This window comes from Podarcis cretensis (genome assembly GCF_951804945.1).
Source record: "Podarcis cretensis genome assembly, chromosome: 15".
Lineage (NCBI taxonomy): Eukaryota > Metazoa > Chordata > Lepidosauria > Squamata > Lacertidae > Podarcis > Podarcis cretensis.
This window is the reverse complement of record NC_137185.1, coordinates 25,718,872-25,743,010: the sequence shown is the minus strand read 5'-3', so window position 1 is coordinate 25,743,010 and position 24,139 is coordinate 25,718,872. Positions and strand designations below refer to the sequence as shown.

Here is a 24,139-nt window from a genome sequence, read left to right as displayed (position 1 = left end):
AGCATGCGTAAGGTTGCTTTCAGATAAGTGTATGTACATAGATTGCAGCTTCCAGAAATAAAAGAAAAATGGCTGCAATCCAGATTCTGAGTTACCTGAAAATTAGCCCTGCTTAACCTTCTGAGTGGGACGTGGGTGGCGCTGTGGGTTAAACCACAGAGCCTAGGACTTGACAGTCAGAAGGTCGGCCGTTCAAATCCCCGTGATGGGCTGAGCTCCCATTGCTCAGTCTCTGCTCCTGCCAATCTAGCAGTTCGAAAGCACATCAAGTGCAAGTAGATAAATAGGTACCACTCTGGCGGGAAGGTAAACGGCGTTTCTGTACGCTGCTCTGGTTCGCCAGAAGCGGCTTAGTCATGCTGGCCACATGACCCAGAAGCTGTACGCCGGCTCCCTCGGCCAATAAAGCGAGATGAGCGCCGCAACCCCAGAGTCGGCCACAACTGGACCTAATGGTCAGGGGTCCCCTTTACCTTTTTTTAACCTTCTGAGTAGACATGCAAAGGAATTGCTCTGTGTGTAAACTCACGCACTTAACACATAAAGTTGTGCAGAAGGGAAACTTTGAGCATGCTGAGAAAGACTGAAAGAAGGGAAAATGATATAATTATTAACCCAGCAATAGGAAACAAACAAAAGTAAATAGCACAAGAGGGAAATTCAAGAGTGAATAAAGCTTCAGAGAAGTATCAAGAGAAAGCCACTAGAATATTTCAAGGTAAAGAGTTCCACAGAGAAGCAGCCACAAGCAAATAATCTCAGATATGAGAAATGGAGAGATTTAAGCAGATTAATGCACTTCAAACATATACTGTAGATGCATAATTTTCCAACCCCCATATAATTCTCTAACTTTCCACCGCCTCACTTTTACGCAGCCCCTTGACATTTCAAATCCTCTGTAAATCTTCCTCCCAATTAAAATTATGTCTTTTCATTAGTGTCTTACATAGCCAACCACAGTTCTTATCTCCAGACACTAAACAAAGAAGTAATTGGAGGAGGAGGAGGAAAGTAAATGTGAAGAAAAATAGGGAGAGGAGGAAATTGGGGGCAGGGGAACTATCCCTGGGGTTGTTTTTTTTCCTGGGTGCAATGTGTCTTTGAACTCTGATACCTTTTTTTACTTTCCACGATAAATGATAGGGCTGTGTGTGTCCGTCCCAAGTGACAGAGGCCAGGGTGAAGAGGTGCATCTTTTACAGAGGACAGTATTATAAGGGGTCTTTTTGATCCAAGTCTGGTTTTAAGAGACCAACATGAAGTTCTTCATCAGTGGTTAGCTTCTGGACAGCAGACTAAGCAGGCACACAGGTCACCTGGCCACAGTCTTCCCTAGTATGGTGAGATGGACTGTATTTGTATTTAAATTATAATTTAATTAAAATGTGTGTGTGTAATAAATAGGATTTTCCTGGATATTACCAATTATTTAAAGGCTGAATTGATGTCTTCCTGAAAAAAGTTTAACAACTATTATGTATCAATTCATGTAAAACCAATAAAAAAAATTATTTAAAAAAAGACCAAAAAACCCACCCAGGCTTGTTCTGGTTTTTTGAAATAGAGTAAATTGTGCAAGTCTGATCTCTCTTTTTTGGTGACACACATGAAGACTAGTCTTAAACTACAGGGTGAGTCTTTTAAAGGACTCACCCTGTATATTGAACAATAGGCTATATAGCACTCTTGTGTATCATGCATTCAGTGTACTGTACTCCCACCACTGTTTTGGGATGCAGTATATGTTATGTACTGAAGTTCTCACCTGGGCCAGCAGGGGGATACTGTAGATAGTTATGCAAATAAGGGATCGAAAATGACGTTCAGTGATTGGATAGTTTTAGAAAATTGTTACAGTTACGTTGTACTGGAGCTCTATATAAGCAGGCTGACTGAACCCTTCAGTTCAGTTCTGTTCTGGCCTCTGAATAAACAAGAGCTGTTTGAAGAATCGCTGTGTCGTATATGTTCACCCACAACTTAACAGTGTACACACAGCATTAGCCACAGTCCATATCTATCCAGCATCTATATTGTCATTTCATGTGAAAGACTTCGTCAACTCAAATTGAGAAAAAGAATGAACTAGCTGTGTTTTAAACTGGCAGTGCATACACAGCTGGACAGTATTCTGACAAGTCAGTGCCCAGATGCTTAGGAATAAATTCAGATGACTTTGTTGTAAGATTAATACGCTTCATATACACTCAGAGGACCTCTTATTCTTATTATTGCTTGACATCTTTTGCAAATGAACATTTGCATTCAGAACAGATTCTGGGACTCAACTCTAATGAGACGTGACTCAAGATAAGCCCAGGATGGAAAATAACAGTTCTGATCAATATGCCTTGATCAAATAAAATCATATACATTGTTAAGGTGGTAAAGAGCAATCAGAAACCAGAAAAATCTCCAGTGTTAACTATAAAAAATATTTATTTTCAATAATAAAATGTGCAGCCCCTAAACCCAGGAGCCAGGAAGTTCTCCATTAACTATTCCCAATATTTTTATGAACAATAATCAAATGCTGGTGGAGGAAAAATCCCATTCAAAGACAGTATCCACAGAGGTGTTTGCAGAAAGTTTCCTTTTAGTAAAACACATTTAGTTATACTGTTCATTATACAAATCATTACAATAAAATAAGAATAATTCAGGATATATACAGATTCTTTTTCTGCTTTTCAGCTTTGCTTGTGCTGAAAATAAATAGGAATAGCTTTCCTTCATATAATATTTAACAGAGTGACAAGCTGCTCAATGCTACCTTTTGCCAGTATAAGCTAGTTCAGAACTGACCTAATTCATCTTATGACCATTTAACAACTTGGATAAAGCTCAACTTCTATTCATTACTCAATGCATGCATGAAGGTAAACATCATGAGCAAGACCAAATATTTTTTTAATAGCAAAACATATTGACTTCTGCCTTCTCCAGCTGTTCCCACTGTAATAAATATATGATTTTATTAATTAACTGTATCCTACCAGGATCCAGAGCAAAATTGTCTGAAGTGCAGCATGAAACTTAAGCATTTATACAGCTGTCAAGCTGAAATTAACCCACTGGAGGACAGTTTGATGCATGGATGCATAACCCTGTGTAGCACTGAGGTCACATTTCCTGAGCTACAAGCAGCAGCTGATCTGCATGTCTACATTGACATGTAATTAACATAATTTAGATGGCACTAAGCCACAAGTGAGCAATACCTTGCACTTCCTCCGGATGTCATTTGTTTAAACAGGGAAAGCACTATAGAAAATTGTTTGAAGATGAGAAACTGAAATATTCAATGCCAATTTAAGTGCATGTCCAAAGAGTCCAGCAACAAGAATACTCTGTTTTTTTAATATTTGATGGCATCAAAAGTTAGCCCCAGCTGAAGGTGTGGTTCATTACCAAGAAGTTACAACACTTGTGAAAATCAATTAAATAGGTATCAGTTTTGGTTGTTTATTGGAAGCCTGGGAAACTGTTTTCAAACTTCAGTTTCTCCAGCTCTGTGTCTTCTGTGGCATTAAACTTTCACTAAGCAGCCAGTGCTGTATCTTAGCGCCAGCTGAATCCTTCACTAAAGGTGACTAAAGGCTTGTTATTGTGCATCCTGATATTCAAAATCCTGAGTAAACCTTGTCAAATCATCAAACAAGATTTCAGGAAGTGCTGTTTTCACCTCTTGAATTCCAGGTGTTTTAAGTATTCCTGCTACCTTGAGAACCAATCTATTAAAAGTGAAACGAGATTGTCAGGATTCTTGTTCAATACGTCAGGCAAAATCACTTGAGTAACTATGTTCACCCATTTCTGGTCTGATCTCATTCCAATTGTTGGAAATAAACAGGAACCAGAAGCCAAGAAGGTGTGTCTGCCTGATCTATAAATCCAGTGCAAATAATAAAAATATTTTTTTCAGGTAAATCATCTTGAAACACTTTAAATGTTCACATTTCATCTATTTAGCGCCTGCTAAACAGGCAAAATTGCTGTTATTATTTCCCTTTCCCAGCAGAGCATTTGATTATTGGTTAAATACATTGCACCTCTAAAACCAGGCATGTAATACTAGACCCATCTGCAGGCTTCTTAGAGTTTCCCTGGGCAACCAGAGATAAAATACTGGCTTTGTACAGTGAAGCTCATTTGAGGACAGTGTTTATTGCTGTTACTTCACATGCAGAATATATATATATAAAAAGCCTGAGGCCTTGCTTATCCAATTGCATCAAATGACATGGCTGGAAGACAACTTTCACATGTTCCATTTTTGTTCCGTCAACTAGATAGACAGAAGAACCAGTTTGTTTGTGATAACATAAAGTAGTCTGCAGCCAAGAGCAGAACATAAAGCAGTCTGCAGCCAAGAGCAGAATGAGACCAGCCTCATTCACACGTAACACTAATCCAAACGATGCAACAAGCTGTAGGGAAAACCTTGGCCTCAGATTGTGGATAAGGAGGAAAGACCTTAATCAGAATTCCAGGTTCGGTTGATGTGCTAAGCTGAGCATTAGTTTAGCTGCTTATCATCCTGCATTGACATAAATAGCCAAGTGACTCCAGTCTCCTCCTTAGCAACAGGTTTGCAATCGCATGCACCAACCAGGCCAGAGTGTAAATAACCTCCTTTATGCTGCTTGCTAACTGACACCCCAAAGTTGTTTTCTATGGGACAGCCATGTTTCACCCATCATAAAGGCAATTGCCTCTCTAGGGACACAAGGCTGGCCATATGAGGGAGGGGTGTTGTGCAGAGGACTCCCCATTTGAAAGACCAGCTTGTTGATGACCAAGCCATGGCCCTGTGCCAGAGAAAGCTCCAGGGGTTATGGGCTCTTGGGCAATCCTGCTCCATGGCAAGGCAAGGCAAGGCAAGGCAAGGCAAGACAGAGGTCAGCCTTGGGTGCAGGGCTAGGTGGAGGCCAGATACTAGCCAGCCTGAGGCAGGACAAGTTGGGGAGAACGTCAACTGCACTCTAGGAAGTGAAAAAGTGATGGCACACCTACACCATGCATTCAATGCAGTCTTATACCACTTCTGACATCCATGTAGCTCTGGGGGAGGTCTCCTAATTACTCTCAGTACCCATAAGGTTTCTTTGGCAGAAGCCATGGATGTTAAGGTGGCATAGGAGTGCTTTACATTTAAGACTTTCCAAGAGTCTCCTACTGTGGTATGTAGTGGGAGAGCCTCTGGCCCCTCACTGGGGCTTCAGAGGAGTCTTCTGAATCAGAAGACAGCAATGCCACCTCCTCTAGCCAAAGGAACTCTGAACCCCTCAGGCTCATCAGGTAGCGGCACCTCTGGGACGTACCCTTCCCCCTTTTGGTTCAGAGTCCTTGACTTGCTCTCCTGAAGAGGAATCTGCTTTCCGGTCCCTGACACTGAGCCCCCTTCGCTGAGTGGGTCCAACTCCTCTTCAATCCCGGTCATCACTACTTGCCTATTCATTTCCCCGCTCCCTCGGGGCCCGAAGCAGAAAACATCCCAGAGGCAACCGGAGTGTGATATTCCATCTTCATATCACTGCTTGTGTGGTAAAATGGGGTTGGGCAGTGTGCGAAAACAACAGAAAGGAAGAGGAGGAGTTGGACCAGCAGGTGCAAGAGATGAGCTTTGTGCCACTGTTTTCCCCTGTGCCAAAAAGCAGCTATTCTACGATCATCACAAATTTGTTTTAGACTTTTTGAATTTGTACATGTTATCAAATATGCTAGAAGAAAGGCAAACACCCAAAGGTCACACCTGTGCTTTCTGCCAAGGCTCCTAGCCCCACCTTTTCCATTGAAAGGTCAAGCCCGCTTTACAAGTGCCTGCACACAAAAAACAGAAACCTTGGGAGATCTTACACTGCCTATTCTGGATGAGAAAACTAATAAGCTAATATTAGGATGTGTGAAGTCGTCATTCATCACATAGCGATCCTTTTACAAGACAACTGTGTTGCATAGAAAATGGGTGCAAAAGTCACATTGTGACAACTTTTCTGCCTCAAAAACAGTCAGGTAAATCAGCCCCATGCTGTCATTGAACTTGACTGTCACAGTCTGTGTACTCTATGAATAGAATCATAGAATCATAGAGTTGGAAGAGACCACAAGGGCCATCGAGTCCAACCCCCAGGTGCTTAATAGGTGCTTAACATCCGAGAAAATGTAGAACTGTTTTGCCATAGGTGGAAATGGGGACTGAGCTTTCTGATGGCGTTGCCCACATGAACAAAACAAACTTGTATTCCATTTAGGAAGAGGTACCTGGTATGTCCTGAATTTCCTACACACAAATCACTTGTAGGATTAATCTTATTGAAATGAATGTGATTATGTGGCTGAGTTGAAGACGACTCAAATGGAAGATGTTCTTGGTACATTTGTCCTGTAGTATCGTGCAGCAACATTTTTGATTATCAGTGTCCAATGAACTGAAATGACGTCCAAAGATGCTTATGCCATGAAAAAAATGTGTTTTTTTCTTTAAGGTGCCACAAGACCTTTCTTTTCTTTCCTTTTCCTTTTCGCTGCAATATATTAACAAGGCTACTCCTCTGGATAGTGTTGATTATGTTAGTACCTGCTTTCTTTGAAAAATCACTCTCACTGTGCATCCTAAACAATACTCCTCGGTTGTAATTTCACAGTGAACGTTCATAATATCATAATGGAATCCAGTTACTATTGATCTGAAGTGGGGGGGACATCACAAATATCTATATTCTTTAGCTCCAAAGGCACTTCCAGACTGTTGCTATTTTAAGTGGGGATTCAATCACATTAAAGTTGATTTGCAGTTCTTTCACAAACCTACCCCCCCCCAAAAAAATGGACTTTTTGCAATAAGGAAAGTGATGGAGAAATGCACTGAAAGTGTGGGATAACAATTGCTTGGCGCAACATCTAACCTCCTCACAAACAAATCAGGATGAATACGCAATAAATCACAAAAGTCACCTAAACTCCCTGCAAACAAATTGGGATGAACGCTCAACAAACGGGTCATTTGGAAGCAAACCAATATTCCAGCTGCGTCATTCTCACCATGTAGCTTGGTCTCCCAGTGATATCTTTATATTATAAAAGAAAGAATTGAGGAGGGATTCCACTAGCTTCAGAAATGTCTCTGGTCATCTTGCCCCAAGTAGTAATTTTCTTGGCACGCTTGGGGAAATGTTTTTGCTCCCGTTACAACAGTGTCCCCTTATCAGATGCAGCCAAAAGGTGACACACACCCTTCTTAGGTGTTCACCAGCCAAGGAAGTGGAGACACAAAATCCACAACATCTTGGTCTGAGAGATGCTTCTGTTGTTGGATAGCAAGAAAGGTTCAGCTCTTACACCAGAGTGCCATTCTTACTGTCATACTTCAGTGTAGCCCGGGGGAAGTTGAGGGTGGCATATTCTGTAGTGTTCTGGGATTGGAAGGTCTTCACCTCTTCAGCTGAACGCTCTCGTATTTTGCTGAAGACCTGGATGTCTGCGTAATGCACGCTGCTGTCGTCGCGCTTCATGCTCTTCGGCTTGCTCACGGTGGCATAGACTGGGAACTCAGACACGTCGTCATAAACGGGCCCAACATCCATTCCCTTCAGAGAGAGAGAAAGGGGAAGAGATTGAGGAAGGCAAATCTCTCTGAAGCAAGCTCAGCCCAATCAATGTTGGTGCATCGGGGGGGGGACCCATATTGCACCCCTGTTGCATTATATTCACTCCATATTTTTAATGTCAGTTTATAAGGGAAGGACCACAGGTCAGTGATGTGGCACCTGCTTTACATCAGAAAGTCTTAGGGTCAACCCACAGCATCTACAGGTAGGACTGGAAGAGGCTCACAGTCTGGAACCCTAGAGAACACTCCCTGTCAGTAAATGCAATACAGTCGTACCTTGGAAGTTGAACAAAATCCGTTCCAGAAGTCCGTTTGACTTCCAAAACATTCGGAAACCAAAGTGTGGCTTCTGATTGGCTGCAGGAAGCTCCTGCAGCCAATCGGAAGCTGTGGAAGCCCCACTGGACGTTCGGCTTCCAAAAATAGTTTGAAAACAGAACACTCACTTCCGGGTTTTGATCATTTGGGAGCCAAGGCATTTGAGAGCCAAGGTACGACTGTACTGGGTTAGGCAGACCAATAGCCTGACTCCATTTATGGTAGCTTCCTATTCCTGTTTTAATGTTTTAAAGGGGTTTTATTGTGTAGTTTAATTCTGCATGCTCGTATTTTAATGTTAGGTGCAATGGGCTTTTATACAAGAGAGAACAGCTCAGAAACCATTTTGGGCTTTAAACAATATATAAAATAATAAATAATTACATGAGGCACAATCCACTGGAAAATTCTTCTGCTCGAGCCCCACTGAACATAGGGGGCTGCCTTATACTGAGTCAGACCATTGGTCCATCTAGCTCGGTACAGTCAACACTGACTGACAGCAGCTTCCCTGGATGTCAGACAGGGATAGTCTCAGCCTTCCTTAGAGATAATGGGGATCGAACCTGGGACCTTCTGCATACAAAGCAAGTATTCTGTCACTGGACTAGAAGAGAGCTGCTTGTGCTCCATTGATCAGAAAAGTTTGCCTTACTAGCACCAGGCAGAGTCTTACTAACACCAGAGCAAACACTTTCAGTATTCCAGATTAATTACTCCAGAATATACATCAACCCATGGTTATGCATTCACAATTACTGATGACTTCAGAATTGCAGTTAAACATACATCAGGATCATAGAAGTTGGAAGGGACCCCAAGGCTCTTCTTGTCCAAACTCCTGCAATGCAGGAATCTCAGATAAAACATCCATGAGATGTGGCCATCCACCCCCTGTGTAAAAACCTCCAAGGAAGGATGAATGCACCAAAGTAGAAGCATTGTGTTTGTATGGTTAAAAATAGCCTGAATTGAGCACACTCACAAATTGACTAGGCTCATGAAGCTGCACTCACAGCACTGCAACTCACACGCCTGTGTGGCCTCTTGTGTGTATGAATTAGGGCCAAGAATGGAGTTATAAGGCTGATCCAATAGGCACTACTTCAACTCAAAGTAACATGGCACTGAATCAGCAACATACTTTAGGAGCTTTTGCAATTGGTAGCAAAGTCTTTTGCAATTGGTAGGCAAAGTCTTTTCAGAGGCAGTTTTACCTTCTTGCTCTCTGGGTGCTGCTGGGTGCTTGACTTAATGATTCTTGTACCTGCGGAAGAAACAGCTGATATTTAGAGAAGCAACATAGCTCATACTAAAGAATGATAGGAGAGGCTAAATTAGAACACGGTGACTCTAGCAGAATCCTATTAAGTAAAAATTCGTTTTTAAAACAGCAAGTTGCTAGACCTCATGAGTTTACAAACACCTCCAAAAATATGTAGGCACTGTGAGGTTTCCAGTAGGCTTCCGGAAATAGAATTATTCCATCCACCCAGGCACCAGGACGTTCTTCCTCAACATGTGTTCTGAAATCGTCATCTCACAAATACAAATCCTTAATTGTTTCTGAGGGAGGAATGAGACCCCAGCCCCACTATAATTACTGCAACCAAAACAAGCTCAGCAGAACAGTAAGATTCTGCCGGTAAAACACATGAAAATTAAGAGCAGGGGTGCAAAATCGTGTTGCTTGCATTGTCCGCCTCAGACTGTGGGCGTTCAAGTCAGAGCACCTGAGTCTCTTGTGTGTGAAAGTCAATAGGCCCTCAGCTATTATTCAGTTATTTGAACACCAAAGAGATCCTGCCTTCAGTATGAGCCCCCTTCACTGCGACCTTTGCTAATTTTTAACCCAGAGTGAACACATGACCTTCTCCCATGAGAAAGCCCAGATCCGTTCCTCTGGCAGAAAGCTTCCCACTAAGCACTGGGGTACAGCCGACCACAGTGGTTAGTGGCCATAGCAACATCTAGCAGAAGGAATGTAACAGTGGAGTTTTCCTTTCCAGTCCTCCAAGAAACCTAGGAACATTCTGTTTATTCCTCTCTGCTAACTTTGCTGTTTGTCAAGCGATGTGTTTTGCTAGGCCAGGGCCGCACTGGGCAGCCAGGTAGCAATTCTGTTTATTGTTCTTGGCTCCTGCTTGCTTTTAGGAAGGATGTTTGCAGCTCTAAGCCCAAAGTCTGAATTTGGATGTTTCTTTGTCTCCATGTTGATATATGCCTGGTGCACACATAACATTCTAGTTCTGAAAACACCCTGTTTCCAACGGCCCTTACAGTATTACCCAATCTTGATCCTGTTTTCTGTTGTTGTTGTTTCTTACCCACCCTTCACCATAAGGTCTCAAAATGGTTTACTGCAATTTTAAATTCAATATTACAGACCCTTCAAGTGTCACTATTTTCCAGGGACAGTCCAGGATTTACAGAAGCCATCCAGGTTTCTGACTTGATCCCAGAACTTCCCGCTTTTCCTTAAGACATCTCTATTTTCATTGGAGAAATGTTGGAGGATATAGAGCTATGCAACCCGCCAAGCCAAGCTGATATATAACTATACAACCTTTAGAGGACACCTGTATAGGGAAGGTGTTTTAAATAAAAGAAAAGTTTAATGTTTTATTATGTTTTCATATATGTTGGAAGCTGCCCAGAGTGACTAGGGAACCCAGTCAGATGGGCAAGGTGTAAGTAATAAAATTATTATTACTATGGAATAGGACGTCCCTATTTTCATCAGAGAAATGTTGGAGGGTATGGTATTAAAAACAGTTTAGAACAAATTAGTCACAGGAATAGGGTATACAGTGGTACCTTGGGATGCAAACGGGATCCGTTCCGGAGCCCTGTTCGCATCTTGAATAGAATGTAAGATGCGACAGCGCGTCTGTGCGTGCCGCGTTTCACTGCTTCCGTGCATGCGTGTGACATCATTTTGACCGTCTGCGCATGCGCAAGCGGCGAAACCCGGAAGTAAAGTGCTCTGTTACTTCCAGGTCACCACAGAGCGCATCCCGAAAATACTTATCCTGAAGCATATTTATCCCGAGGTATGACTGTATATATTTATAGTCAGTGTGTCTTCAGCAGAAACTACATTTCATAACACCTACACACCGTTCGATTGCGAGGGGAAAAACCTCGAAGGGGTTTACAAAAAAGACAAAACAATTAAAATGATCACTAAACGTTTTAGCTTCTTAACATTGCAGCTGCTGCACTGTACTCTGAACTGCCAATAATCTATTTTCGGGTCATTCTGTTTTAGTAGCACATCCTTAACACTTACACACAAAGGCATTCTGCATGCTCTACGTGGTTCTTGGATCAAATGGAGGGCAGCCTATGGTACATTAACGCAGCACATAACAGTGTAGAGCACTGTAGACCAGGAACATGTGGCCCTGCATATATTTTTCAACGTTCCCAGGCAGTTGTCCCATTAATCGCTAACATAATCCCTTGAAACCAATAGGACTTGCTTCCAAGTAAACCTGTTTAGAACTGTGGTGTGACTAGCTGAGTATTGCAGGGTTGTAGGCAGGAGACGAGAGGGTGAAACACCCGGGATGGAGCTTCAAAAATCTGGTAAAGAAGTACGTTTCTGGTCATTCCAGGTCTTGCTTATAAAAAATGTTTGCAGAGGATTATTTACCTGGCTTTTCTTTTTTCCGCTTAAATGGCGAAGGGCAGTTCCTGAAATAAAAGAGACAGAGTTGCATGAAATTCAGAGGGTCTTTAATCCTCTAATGGCGCACTGATCAGTACTTGATAAAGGTGTATTGATCCACAGCCTGCCACAAAATGCTCCAGAGTGGAATACTTCAATTTTCTGGTTCTCACCCTCATCTGTCAGTCAGTATTCCATGCCCACTGAGCATGCTCAGTCTTCGTCGGGTTTGTGAAAAGTGCTGGGATGAAAAGAAAACTGCTCAGAAACATAGCTTTTAAACCCAGACCTGTGCCTAGAAAATCAGCATGAAAGGAAGTCTGGGTGAGCCCTGACTGGGGATTTGAGCCCTTGTCTCCCAGGTTTCAGTCTGATACTCCAACCATTACACCACCCTGCCTCTCATTGGCTGTAACACAACTGGTGCTCTAGATTTCAGCATTGCCACCAGCAGAGGGGAGAGATACCACCTTGTTATATGGATAGCTAAAGAATGGAAAAATACCAGGGTGGGTTGGGGGACAGAGCGAAAGGAGGTGCGGCTGTGGGGAGCCTGTTGCTAAGATACCCGCCTAAAAACTCATTTTTCCATGGAAAGGGTTGGAAATGCCGAGAGCTCCTGGGCAGGGAGCCACAGCTGGCAGCTCTGTGACCTTCTTCAGAAACAAACACCCGGCTCTCGTAACATGCCTCCCCTCCTCCAGCCAGAAGCCATGGGGCAGCACGCAGACCGAATGCATTGTACAGTCAGCAAGCACACACTGGCTGGCTTATGGAAAGAGAAGAGAATGGACCCTGTTCAGTACAGGCCACCCCACCCGCCCTCTTCCCAAAGCTGGACATTGTCCTTTGCTACCAGTGAGGACGCCTGCTCTCTTTCCCATGAATAAGAAAGTTGTTTCGCAGCTGTATTTTGCTTCCATGTGATCCAGTACTTGTTTGCCCTTTCTGTGCTTTTATGGAGCCTAAAACTAATGTTGAACTGGAGCATTTTGTTTCTTGTTTTCTGCCAGAGGTTTTTTCCCCAGGGCGGAGTTAGTGATTAGATCAGCCACGTTTTGGAATGCATCTCCCATAAGCCCTAGCCAGGGTGATTTTGCTGGCTGATGGGAGTTGTAGTCCACAAGCACAGTTAAAATAAGTCGTGATCCCATAAGGCATGGTTCCTTGTAAAAGTTTGTTTCACATAATGGTTTGTTGCAAAAAAACCAAACAAAAATAAACCATGGTTACTCTGCGTGGCTGAGTTCAAACGTCCAAACAAGCCATACTTTAGCCAAACAAATCAGGGCATAGCGTCATGTCTGAAGCATACCAGCTCATTTACATGAGTAGAGCTGCCATACGTTCGGATTTTCCTGGACATTACCAGGATTTCAAAGGAAGAATTGACGTCCAGGGGAAATTTCTTGGATCTTAAGCAGCAATATCTAAAACAATGAAATATGGCAACCCTAACCTGAGAGTAAGCTGCACCAAACTCAATGTGATTTGCTTCTGAATAAATATGCATAGTATTCCACTCTGAGAGTGGTATCCATTGGGTGGTATCCATTGGGTGGTGGTATCCATTGGGACTGGTAGTATCCATTGGGTGGTATCCATTGGGACTGGTAGAGCGAAAGGCAGAGAGGCCAATATAGGCAGAGTCAGAACCAATGACAGGCAGAGCCAACTAATTCAACTTTTGCCCCCATCCTCTTCCCTGCTGACATCTACAGCCACAGCACTGGAACTCAGGGGGAAGAAACGGACTGGCAGTGACTCCCTGCTAGACAAGTAGGCAGGCAAGGGCTGGCTGAGGATGGACTGAGGTTGGTGGGGCAATACCCCATTCACCCAAAAGGACTGCACTGCAGGTAAAATCCATTCTGCCTCATTTTCCAAAGTGTTTTCCTTCACTGCTGCAAGTCCAGAGACTTACGCCAGGGGTCAGCAAACTTTTTCAGCAGGGGGCCGGTCCACTACCCCTCAGACCTTGTGGGGGGCCGGACTATATTTTGGAAAAGAAAAAAAAATAACGCATTCCTCTGCCCCACAAATAAACCAGAGATATATTTTAAATAAAAGGGCACATTCTACAAACACGCTGTTTCCCGTACCATCTGCAGGCCGGATTTAGAGGGCTATTGGGCCGGATCCAGCCCCCAGGCCTTAGTTTGCCTACCCATGACTTACACTATCTTCTTGTAATGCAAAGAGCAGGCGGAGCATCATGAAAGACCCACAACTCTACTGACCATCTTTCCACTCCGGCACCAACTTGTTCATTTCTCTGTTCTGCCAATGCCTGGGCAGTGCAATTAAAATAGCTCTGCTTTAAATATAATCATTGGCATCCTAATCCTGTTTCCTAAGAAATACAAGGCCCCTGTATCATTTTTCAGAGCTGCTTTTCTCTTGTATCGGTTGGCAGAGCGGAGGGGTGTTTTAACAAGCTGCCCCGCAGGCGATGGCTATTCTGAGGCTGTCTGTGGGCTAATCCCCGGCTCGTCCGTCCAAAGGCATCTCCGAGCTTCTGGTGGATCAGACAGAATTAGAATTGACAAGGATGGGAGAGAAGTCTACAGCAATGAGGCTGCTCCTATCTCTCTAAACCAAATACAAAATGTTCCTGAAAAATCTTGCCCTTTGAGGCTTAAGCTCTAACCCTCACAAACCACTTTTTCCCACAGCTACCCAGAACTACTTGATCACAGTTGTCCATGTACTGGTAACCTGCAGGTTGGATTACCGCAATATGCTCTGTGTGGGACTACCCTTGAGGCTGGTCCAGGGGATGCCACTGGTTTAAAACCAAGCAGCTAGGCTGCTTGTTGGGACAAACATCCGCCAGCAAATACCACCTTGTCTATTGGCTACCAACCTGCTACGGGGGCTAAGCTCAAAGTTTAGGTACAGTGGACGCTCGGGTTCGAACATGATCCGTGCGGGAGGCACGTTCACAACCTGCAGCACCGTGTCTGCGCACAAGCGGGGTGCGATTTGGTGTGCATGCGCGAGTGCCGAAACCCAGAAGTAACCCATTCTGGTACTTCCAGGTTTGGCGCAGTGCGCAGCCTGAAAACACACAACCTGAAGTTTCTGTAACCCAAGGTATGACTGTCCTAACATGTAAGGCTGTGTACAGTTTGGGGTCAGGTTATTTGAGAAGCTGTCTTAACCCTTACCTAACCAGTAGTGATAGGTCATTGCATTCTGCAGAAGAGATTATCCCCCAAAAAATATCAGAGGACCACTCAGTACTATTTTTCTAGAAAAAGAGGTGCCGGAACTCATCATGAATACCTTCCTTGTTCTCTTATACAGTAATGGCAATGGTGTCCACCTGACACTTGCCAGTACCGAGTTCCAGCCAGTTCTGGCTGGGGAAAAACCCCACCCTGGGCCCACTTCACAGCAACTCAGGTTGGGACTGCCCCTGTTTTGTGGAACAGCATCTCTTAAGATACGACCAGCGCCTGCTATCAGTCCTTTTCAGAAATAAACGGAAGACGTGTTTGTTTCAATACGTTTTTCCAGTTGGGTGAATTGGTCTCTGGCCTCAGGTGTTTATTCTGTGCTGTTTCTAAACCTGTATTACATTGTGCTTTCTCTACTTTTTTTTTTTAAAAAAATGCTTAAGGTATTTTTATTGTATGTTTGCAAATCACCATGAGCCTCATGGGAAATGCAATTCATAAACAAAATAGACAGAAAAGCGATTACAACCTCCAGCTGATTCCACTATGCAAACATGGTGCAAAGTTCCTTTTGTACAATCAACAGCATTTCTCCATCTCTTACGCTAAATTTCCATGCCACACTCTTGCTACTCCAGGGCCTTGTCAAAAAATATTAATATTCTGCAACTCAGCTGGGGGTGGGGGTTAGATTCAGCCCCTCTTTCCTCCATCTAGCTGCTTATTAAGTGGGATTGTAATCTCCACTGGTTGCTTGTATCTCATAATTTTACATGTCCTGGAATGCAATTTTCCTTCTTCATGGGATTTTGACAAATAGAGAGATAAATTTAGGTCCTATGGAAATCAATGGGACAGGTTAATAATGGCATAAATAAAGTCCTGTTGTTTCAATACAAACTAAGTGCAACCGACTTCTTGCTTGGATTTAGCTCACTGTTATTTCAAATCACCAGCTCAATTAATTATGATACCACTTCAGTCCATTAGAAGTTTTTGAATCAATTAATCTAACTGATCAAATGCACACTGCAGCCCTAATGGCAAAAGATGCTGAAGTACTCTGAGCACTCTAAAATGCTACATAAATGATAAGTATAATTATTACTCCTACTGCATTATCTGTGGAAGAGAGTGGCACTGTTAAGCAGAAATTATGTTTCAGCCAGCTTGCCTTGTATGGCTCAGTTAAAGATTTGGGAAACTCACATTCTGATTAATTTGTTGTTGTTTGTTGTTTAGTTGTGTCCGACTCTTCGTGACCCCATGGACACGGCAGGCACTCCTGTCTTCCAATGCCTCCCGCAGTTTGGTCAGAACTCATGTTAGTAGCTCTGATTAATTTACACTTACTTATAAACACACACACACAAGCATCCTTTTCTCCTTCAGGGTAGCTCTGCCACTCTTTGTGCAATTCAGAAAACCAGCAAAATGGGGGCTTTGATCAGGGGTGGGGAGGTGGGAAGTGAGAGCACAGCTAGCAACCTGTTTGCAAAATATTTCCTCCCCCTGAGCAAAACACCCTGCTCAGGTAGGACAAAAGAGCAGTGAAGAAGACTTTGGAAGAACTGGTTGACAAGTCTTATCAGCTGCTGGTGTATGAGCGGATTTTATTTGCTGCTGTTCTGGGCTTCTGGTGCACCAGGGTTTACACCAGCATTATAGAGTTGGCCAGGATGCCAGAAGGAATACAATTTATGAGCTTTTTCCATTATCTGCACAGCAGGGGGTGTTCAGTCAACAGTGCAAAGGCTGAGCTGAAGCATTTCCTGCTGGTTACCTGCTTTCAGCAATAGGGGTCGCTGTTTGGTAGTACCCAATTGGTTAGCTGTCAGATTCTAGAGCTCCCTATTGGTGGCTCTTAGGTAATTCACAAAATATAGAGTCCATTCATAAAACACAGTGTTCATTCATAAAGCAGCAACATAAATCTCCATTGCTACATATTGGGTGTATATTTCAGCAGTTGAACGTACGGGTATATGGCCATGCTGTAGTGTAGTGCTTATGCAACTGTGAATAAAAGGTGGCTGGGCTCATTGTCTTGGGGGTGGGGGTGGGGGTGGGGATAGGTGACAAAACTGATTTCCAATAAGTGCCCCTCCTTTATTTCCATAACAAGTCATTGAGTCTGTACTCTGAATGGCGGCACCAGGGACCTAGAAGGTGCAGGGCATGTAAGTCCAACCCCTGCACAGTCTCATCAGGGCTGACCTTAAGGCAATTGGAGCAATTGGGCCAAATTGGGCCCTGTGGGCCGCTCCGAAGGAGGCCCCTGCACCAGGGCAATCTAGATGGATTTTATTTATATCTAGAAGATATAAATAATTGCAGACTTTGCAGACTTTGGCTGTGAACTGGAGCCCTACAAATGAAAAAAAAAATCAAGTTGCGCCCCACTGTTTCACATTGGACCCCACTGGCTAGCCCTGAGTCTAATAGTTGCTGGGCCTGAGTTGCCCTGCCCTTGCATGAAGTCTTGGGTTTGCAATTTTGGGATAGGGGAGACTGCCCGCTGGGGAGCGGGAGGGCTGGCGAGGTCCCCTAGATTTAGAGGCCCTAGGCTTCAGCCTACTTAGCCTATACATAAATCTGGCACTGGTGGGGAGACTAAGGGCCCACCCACACTTTCAAAACATGGGTCCAAGAAGTTGTGTGTTTGTGTGCTTCTGCTGCTTTCCCCAGTAAAGTCGACTGTTTATTGCTGAATCAGAACAAACGTCAATCCACAGAAAACCCAATTGACATTTGCTCTGATTCAGCAGTTGACTAAGGGTGGGGGTCACTTGGCATTCCTTGTTGTATTGACAGCCACTTGAGAACCCAGTGCATTAATCTGCACTGGGGACTCCTTGGAGAAAGTATGGAATAACAACCAGAAAACAATTTAATTATTGAAAAGAAATCCATTCTTTTCCGTATATTGCAGATGAGGTGGTGAGGCTGTGCCTAATGCCACTGACTTTGGGCGACTTTCAAACCAGGAACATCCTAGTTGTCACTCAGCCATTCTCTTTTAGGGGGTTCCAACCACTATTTATGGGGACGCAGGTGGCGCTGTGGGTTAAACTACAGAGCCTAGGACTTGCTGGTCAGAAGGTTGGCGGTTCGAATCCCCGCGACGGGGTGAGCTCCCATTGCTCGGTCCCTGCTCCTGCACACCTAGCAGTTTGAAAGCACGTCAAAGTGCAAGTAGATAAATAGGTACCGCTCCGGCGGGAAGGTAAACGGCGTTTCCGTGCACTGCTCTGGTTCACCAGAAACGGCTTATTCATGCTGGTCACATGACCCGGAAGCTGTACGCCAGCTCCCTCAGCTAATAAAGCGAGATGAGCGCTGCAACCCCAGAGTCAGCCACGACTGGACCTAATGGTCAGGGGTCCCTTTACCTTTACCTAACTCTTTAAGTACCCAGTAGATACGTTTAAAACAAAGCTAAAACAAACCAGATACTCATGACAAAGGCCCATTTATCCAGCTGTGTTGCCATTCATAAAGTACACAATCAAATTTTTGATGGAGATGCTCAGCAGGAGTCTGAAATGTCTTCTCAAGCCTAGCAGATCAGGCCAAAATATCTGAATCCCACCTGCTGGGAATCACAAGCAAGGATTCAGGTCCAGCTTATAGGCTTCCATTTTGAGCATCTGCTTGGCCACTGTGAGAACAAGATGCTGAGCTATGATGAGCCTTTGGTCTGACCCAGCAGGCCAGCCTCCTCTTAGGTTCTATTCAGAACCACCTGAACAGAAAACGTTGTCCTTAACCTCAGGAACAGGGCTGGGGAACCTGTGGCTTGCCAAATGCTGTTGGACTCCCAAGTCTCAACATCCCTGACCATTGGCTATATTGGCTGGGGCTGATGGGAAACAAAGCACCATTCACAGTGTTATGTACTGAAGTTCTCACCCTGGGCCAGCAGGGGGATACTGTAGATAGTTTTCACTCAGGTCCACATATGCAAATAAGGGATCAAAAGTGACGTTCAGTGATTGGATAGTTACAGAAAATGGTTACTGTTGCGTTCTAATGGAGCTCTATATAAGCAGGCTGGCTGAACCCTTCAGTTCAGTTCAGTTCTGTTCTGGCCTGTGAATAAACAAGAGCTGTTCGAAGAATCGCTGTGTCATCTGATATGTTTCCACAACTTAACACGCAGAGGTTCTCCAGCCTTGCCCAAGGGGGATTCCCAGATTGCTAGCAGCCCTGTATAGGGAAGCTTTCTAAGGTGTAATGTTTTATTACATTTTTATATATGTTGGAAGCTGCCCAGAGTGGCTGGGGCAAACCAGCCAGATGGGTGGAGTACAAATAATAAATTTATTATTATTATTATTATTATTATTATTATTATTATTATTATTTGCTCTGCAGTTATCCACCATGTGCTTTTGCTGACCCACCCATCACCATTCCATTTCCCACTTGCAGTCAAGAGAAGCCCTTTCTCTTTGTGGTGTTGATTTCATATTCACATTCATAGATGGAAGGGCTGAATCTGATCTGGGTTTTTCCCCCTTTAATTTTCCCCTGTTTCCCCAAACTGGCTTTGAAAAGCCCTGCACAGAGGTCACAGCTACTCCATACATTTAAAGCACACATGGCTTCTGCCAAATAATCCTGGGAACTGTAGCTTAACACCCACACCCACAAAGCAATGATTCCCCACCATGCTGAACAAATCATGGTTCCCAGGATTCTTTGGGAGAAGCCATCCCCTTTAAATTTGTGGTGGGGATGGCTCTACAAGCGTCTGTGAGAAGTTGGACTCCTCACAGCAGAGGCTCAGGGAGCCAGTGTGGTGTAGTGGTTAAGAGCCATAGACTCGTAATCTGGGGAACCGGGTTCGTGTCTCCGCTCCCTCCACATGTAGCTGCTGGGTGACCTTGGGCTAGTCACACTTCTCTGAAGTCTCTCAGCCCCACTCACCTCACAGAGTGTTTGTTGTGGGGGAGGAAGGGAAAGGAGAATGTTAGCTGCTTTGAGACTCCTTTGGGTAGTGATAAAGCAGGATATCAAATCCAAACTCTTCTTCTTCACATTTGATAGGTGCCCGCAGACCAGTGGTTTGGTGGTAATAAAATTCTGAAAGGCTCCCTGTTTGCTTGTATGTGTGCTTGTCATGAAAATAACACTGGAAGTTGCATATGTCAGACCAGGTATCCCAGGTGAGAACATCGTGTGTGTGTGTGTGTGATTTTTTAGAAATTAAGGACCAAGTTGAAAATCCGCCAACAAATCTAAACAACTTTTCACCAGGAAATAACCCTGCAGTTCTCTCTCCACTAGATGATGCTATTTCTCTGTTCCACCACAAACCATTAGGGTCACAGCAAAACCGAAAATCAGGACTTCTGTTTCACAGTGAGCCTTCTCTCCTCTTGCTCAAAGCAGTCTTTCAGACAGCAGCCACACCACAGGCTGGGCTCTCCCCACCCACACTCCCCATGTAGGAGATCCTTCCACCTGCCATAAAAGGAATACGCTTCTTTCTGCTGCTGCTTCTATTACTGTATTTACTCTGTATCAAATGCTCACCTTTTTTTTGCCCAAATTACGTTGTGAAAATTGAGGGGCGCATTAGATTCTATGGCACATTTATATTCGCCAGCAAATACTTTTTTTTTTGTTTCAAAGTTCTGAAAATTGAGGTGCGCATTAGATTCGATGGCACATTAGACTCAAGTAAATATGGGATAGGTAAAGGTAAAGGTACCCCTGCCCGTACGGGCCAGTCTTGACAGACTCTGGGGTTGTGTGCCCATCTCACTTAAGAGGCCAGGGGCCAGCGCTGTCCTGAGACACTTCTGGGTCACGTGGCCAGCGTGACATCGCTGCTCTGGCGAGCCAGAGCCACACACGGAAACGCCGTTTACCTTCCCGCTGGTAAGCGGTCCCTATTTATCTACTTGCACCCGGAGGTGCTTTCGAACTGCTAGGTTGGCAGGCGCTGGGACCGAGCAGCGGGAGCGCACCCCGCCGCAGGGATTCGAACCGCCGACCTTTCGATCGGCAAGTCCTAGGCGCTGAGGCTTTAACCCACAGCGCCACCTGCGTCCCAAAATATGGGATATAGGAGGCAAAATAAATGGGGAATCCTAGGGAGATTCCTCCCCAGAATGGAAGGACTATAGCTCAGTAGAACAGCATCTGCTTTGCATGTCAAAGGTCCTAGTTTCAGTCCCCAGTGGCATGTCCAGGTAGGGCTGGGAGAGACCCCCTGCTTGATGCCCTGGAGAGCTGCTCCCAGTCAGTGTAGACAATACTGAATTAGATGGACCAAAAGGCAGCTTCATATGTTGCTAGATCACACAAACTACTCTCATTTGGGACTCAACATTTTCCTTTTTTTAAAGGGAAATTTCCTTATTCCGAATAGGATTCCTCGCAAGAAAAGGGAAAAGTTGACAGCTATGGACTCCAAATGTAGGCTGAAGGAATTTTTGGCACCCTGTGCTTAGGTTCTCAAATGCCCAAATATTGGTTAATGTAAAGGTAAAGGGACCCCTGACCATTAGGTCCAGTCCTGAACGACTCTGGGGTTGTGGTGCTCATCTCGCTTTATTGGCTGAGGGAGCCGGTGTACAGCTTCCAGGTCATGTGGCCAGCATGATTAAGCAGCTTCTGGCGACCAGAGCAGCGCACGGAAACGCCGTTTACCTTCCCGCTGGAGCGGTACCTATTAATCTACTTGCACTTTGACGTGCTTTTGAACTGCTAGGTGGGCAGGAGCAGGGACCGAGCAACGGGAGCTCACCCCGTCGCGGGGATTCGAACCGCCAACCTTCTGACCAGCAAGTCCTAGGCTCTGTGTCTTAACCCACAGCGCCACCTGCGTCCCCATAAATAGTGGTTGGAACCCCCTAAAAGAGAATGGCTGAGTGACAACTAGGATGTTCCTGGTTCGAAAGTCGCCCAAAGTCAGTGGCATTAGGCACAGCACTCTTTCCTAGCCTCACCACCTCATCTGCAATATACGGAAAAGAATGGATTTCTTTTCAATAATTAAATTGTTTTCTGGTTGTTGTTCCATACTTTCTCTAAGGAGTCCCCAGTGCAGATTAATGCACTGGGTTCTCAAGTGGCTGTCAATACAACAAGGAATGCCAAGTGACCCCCACCCCAGTCAGCTCTTATGTTTTTAACTGTTGCCTGATATATAGAAACCAAAGAGCAAAGTTTTTTTCTCAGCAATGGAGATAGTAAACAAAATTGCCTATTAAAGGCAAGACAAAACTGCTGCTAAGGTAACAGGAGCGGCAACAGGTGGGAAAAGTTGGCAGCCTGCTAGCCTTCCTCTGAGTGGTTAATCTCTAAAAGGGGAGGTGCCAGCACTCCAGCCTGCCCATCAAACTTATACACATTGACCTCCTATAATCTAGTACAGGGATGGGGAACCTGCAGCCGTCCATCAGCCGCATCAGCTAGCACGGCCAATGGCTGGGGATGATGGGAGTTGTAGTCCACCAACATCTGGAGAATCACAGGTTCCCGCCCACCCCCCAGCCAACCTGGTATGTATGGGCTAGTGGCAGCTCTCATTGGGACAGGCAGCACACCCCTGTACGTGCTCAGCAAATAAGTCTCAGGGTTTTGACAATGAATTAGCTTCTGCGTCCGGCTGAGCTCCATTGACACCTGTCTCCAGTTAAGCTCTGCCTCCTTTGGAGAAGTGGAAGCCGCTCCAGGAGGATCTCTCGGTATCTTGCCTGCAAAAGCATTTAAGGCAGATCATGAGACGGGCAAGCTCCTCCTGTGAATGTGAAACCTGGAACGCTTCCATCCTTCCCCTAGTCGATACCAGGTGCTGCCCGGGTGGCTCTGCTGGTGGCACCAGCTAGAAGAACCAGCCAAGCTCTCCAGACCCGGCAGGGAAACACCACCTCTCCCTCTCTTTAACACGACACAGCTGGCAAAGCTGGTCTTCTTCGTAGCCCTAGGCTGCCCCCAAGAAGCGCTCCCTCCCTCTTTGCCCAGCTCCCAAGCAGCAAGCCGGCCCCAGCTAACTCACCAGACGCAGCAGCAGCACTGGTTGCCCATTTCGCTCTCTGGAGGGAGAAACCGTGCCTTGCTGGAGAGGAGAACCTCACTGGAGCACAGGGCGCCCGCATTTCCTGGTTCCCTGTTCAGCCCCTGGCAGATCCAATCCAAGGGAGTGTCTGGATCATGGACGTGTCAGGTTTCTCCCTCCATCAAGGAAGGCAAAGCTGTGTGTGCCATCTACTGGACAGAAGATCTCCCGAAGGCAGCGTCTGCTGCTGTCGCTGCTCCTCTCCCAGCTACTCCGCTTCCCCCCTTGACTCTCTGCCTTGCTGGCTCTGGAGTATGTGGCAGCTTGAGTTACAGGAGTTAGATGCACAATGGCTTTTGGGCTCCTCACATCCGCTTGGAGCATCGTGCCCAGGACATTCAGCTCTCCGCCTCTAGAGCTGAAACGGGTGAGGAATCTGGCAGGCGCACGCAGAAGGAATCATATCCATATGGACGGATGCACAGATTTTGATTTTGAAAAATATTTCCAAACTTCCAATGGGGTGAGGAGCTGGCTTGCCCATGGTTGCAGGCTTGTCTTATTCTCATGCAACATTTTGCTCCAAAAAATACCCACCTGAAGATCATGAGCCTGACTTACTGGCCTGACATCAGTGGCAGACTTTAGGCTTTAAAATTTCAGCAGTCAAATTGGTGCAACACCAAAATTCAGAGCCCCCACTTCTCGCTTTCTGTTGTACGGTGCCCAGTGTGGGTGAACCAGTCATGCTCCCCTAAATTTGCCTCTGCCAACATCCTCCCTTCTTCCCCACCACACCATGATATGCTTATGAGTGTATGGTTAATTTACAGGAGGGGGGCTAGTGTGTATTGTTTACTTTTATGTTCCTGAGAGGCCTCCTGAGCCCTCTGCAGCTGCAAAAGAGACAGTGGTTCTACAGGTGGCCTTTGCCATCCCTGAACATGCTATCTGCAGCTTTTTGGCAAGGGAATTCCAAAAACTAAACTCAGGAAGTTTTGGAACAAAAACAGGGTTATATGTAGCTCTCTCTGCTGTTCTCTATCACCAGTCACCTTGCATCTGCAGGAGACAGCAAGGGATAAAGGAAGAGGAGATATTCTGCTCATTGAGATCCCCAGCAGAACTGGGGTTAGGTGGAAAGGCTGTGGCCAAGAAGCGGACCATAGCCGAGTGAGAGAGCTCATGCTTGGCATGTAGAAGGGCCCAAGGTCAACCTCCATTTGAAAAGATCAGGCGACAGGTGATGGGAATCATAAGAGCCCTACAGGATCAGTCCAAAGGCCTGCCTCCTCCAGTATCCTGTTTTCACAGTCACCAACCAGATGCTAATTGTG

General features: G+C 45.1%; 1 protein-coding gene across 1 annotated transcript; it reads right to left on the bottom strand.

Annotated features, from left to right (window-relative positions):
* Positions 1-4,356: 4,356 nt before the first annotated feature.
* Positions 4,357-23,505, bottom strand: LOC307203774 (uncharacterized protein C11orf52 homolog). Its single transcript, XM_079954892.1, has 4 exons — positions 22,803-23,505; positions 11,592-11,632; positions 9,151-9,200; positions 4,357-7,592 (listed from the first exon to the last, which is right to left on the bottom strand). Exons 1-4 carry the CDS (start codon positions 22,829-22,831, stop codon positions 7,341-7,343), a joined length of 372 nt encoding a protein of 123 aa, XP_079811018.1. The 5' UTR covers positions 22,832-23,505; the 3' UTR covers positions 4,357-7,340.
* Positions 23,506-24,139: the final 634 nt, after the last annotated feature.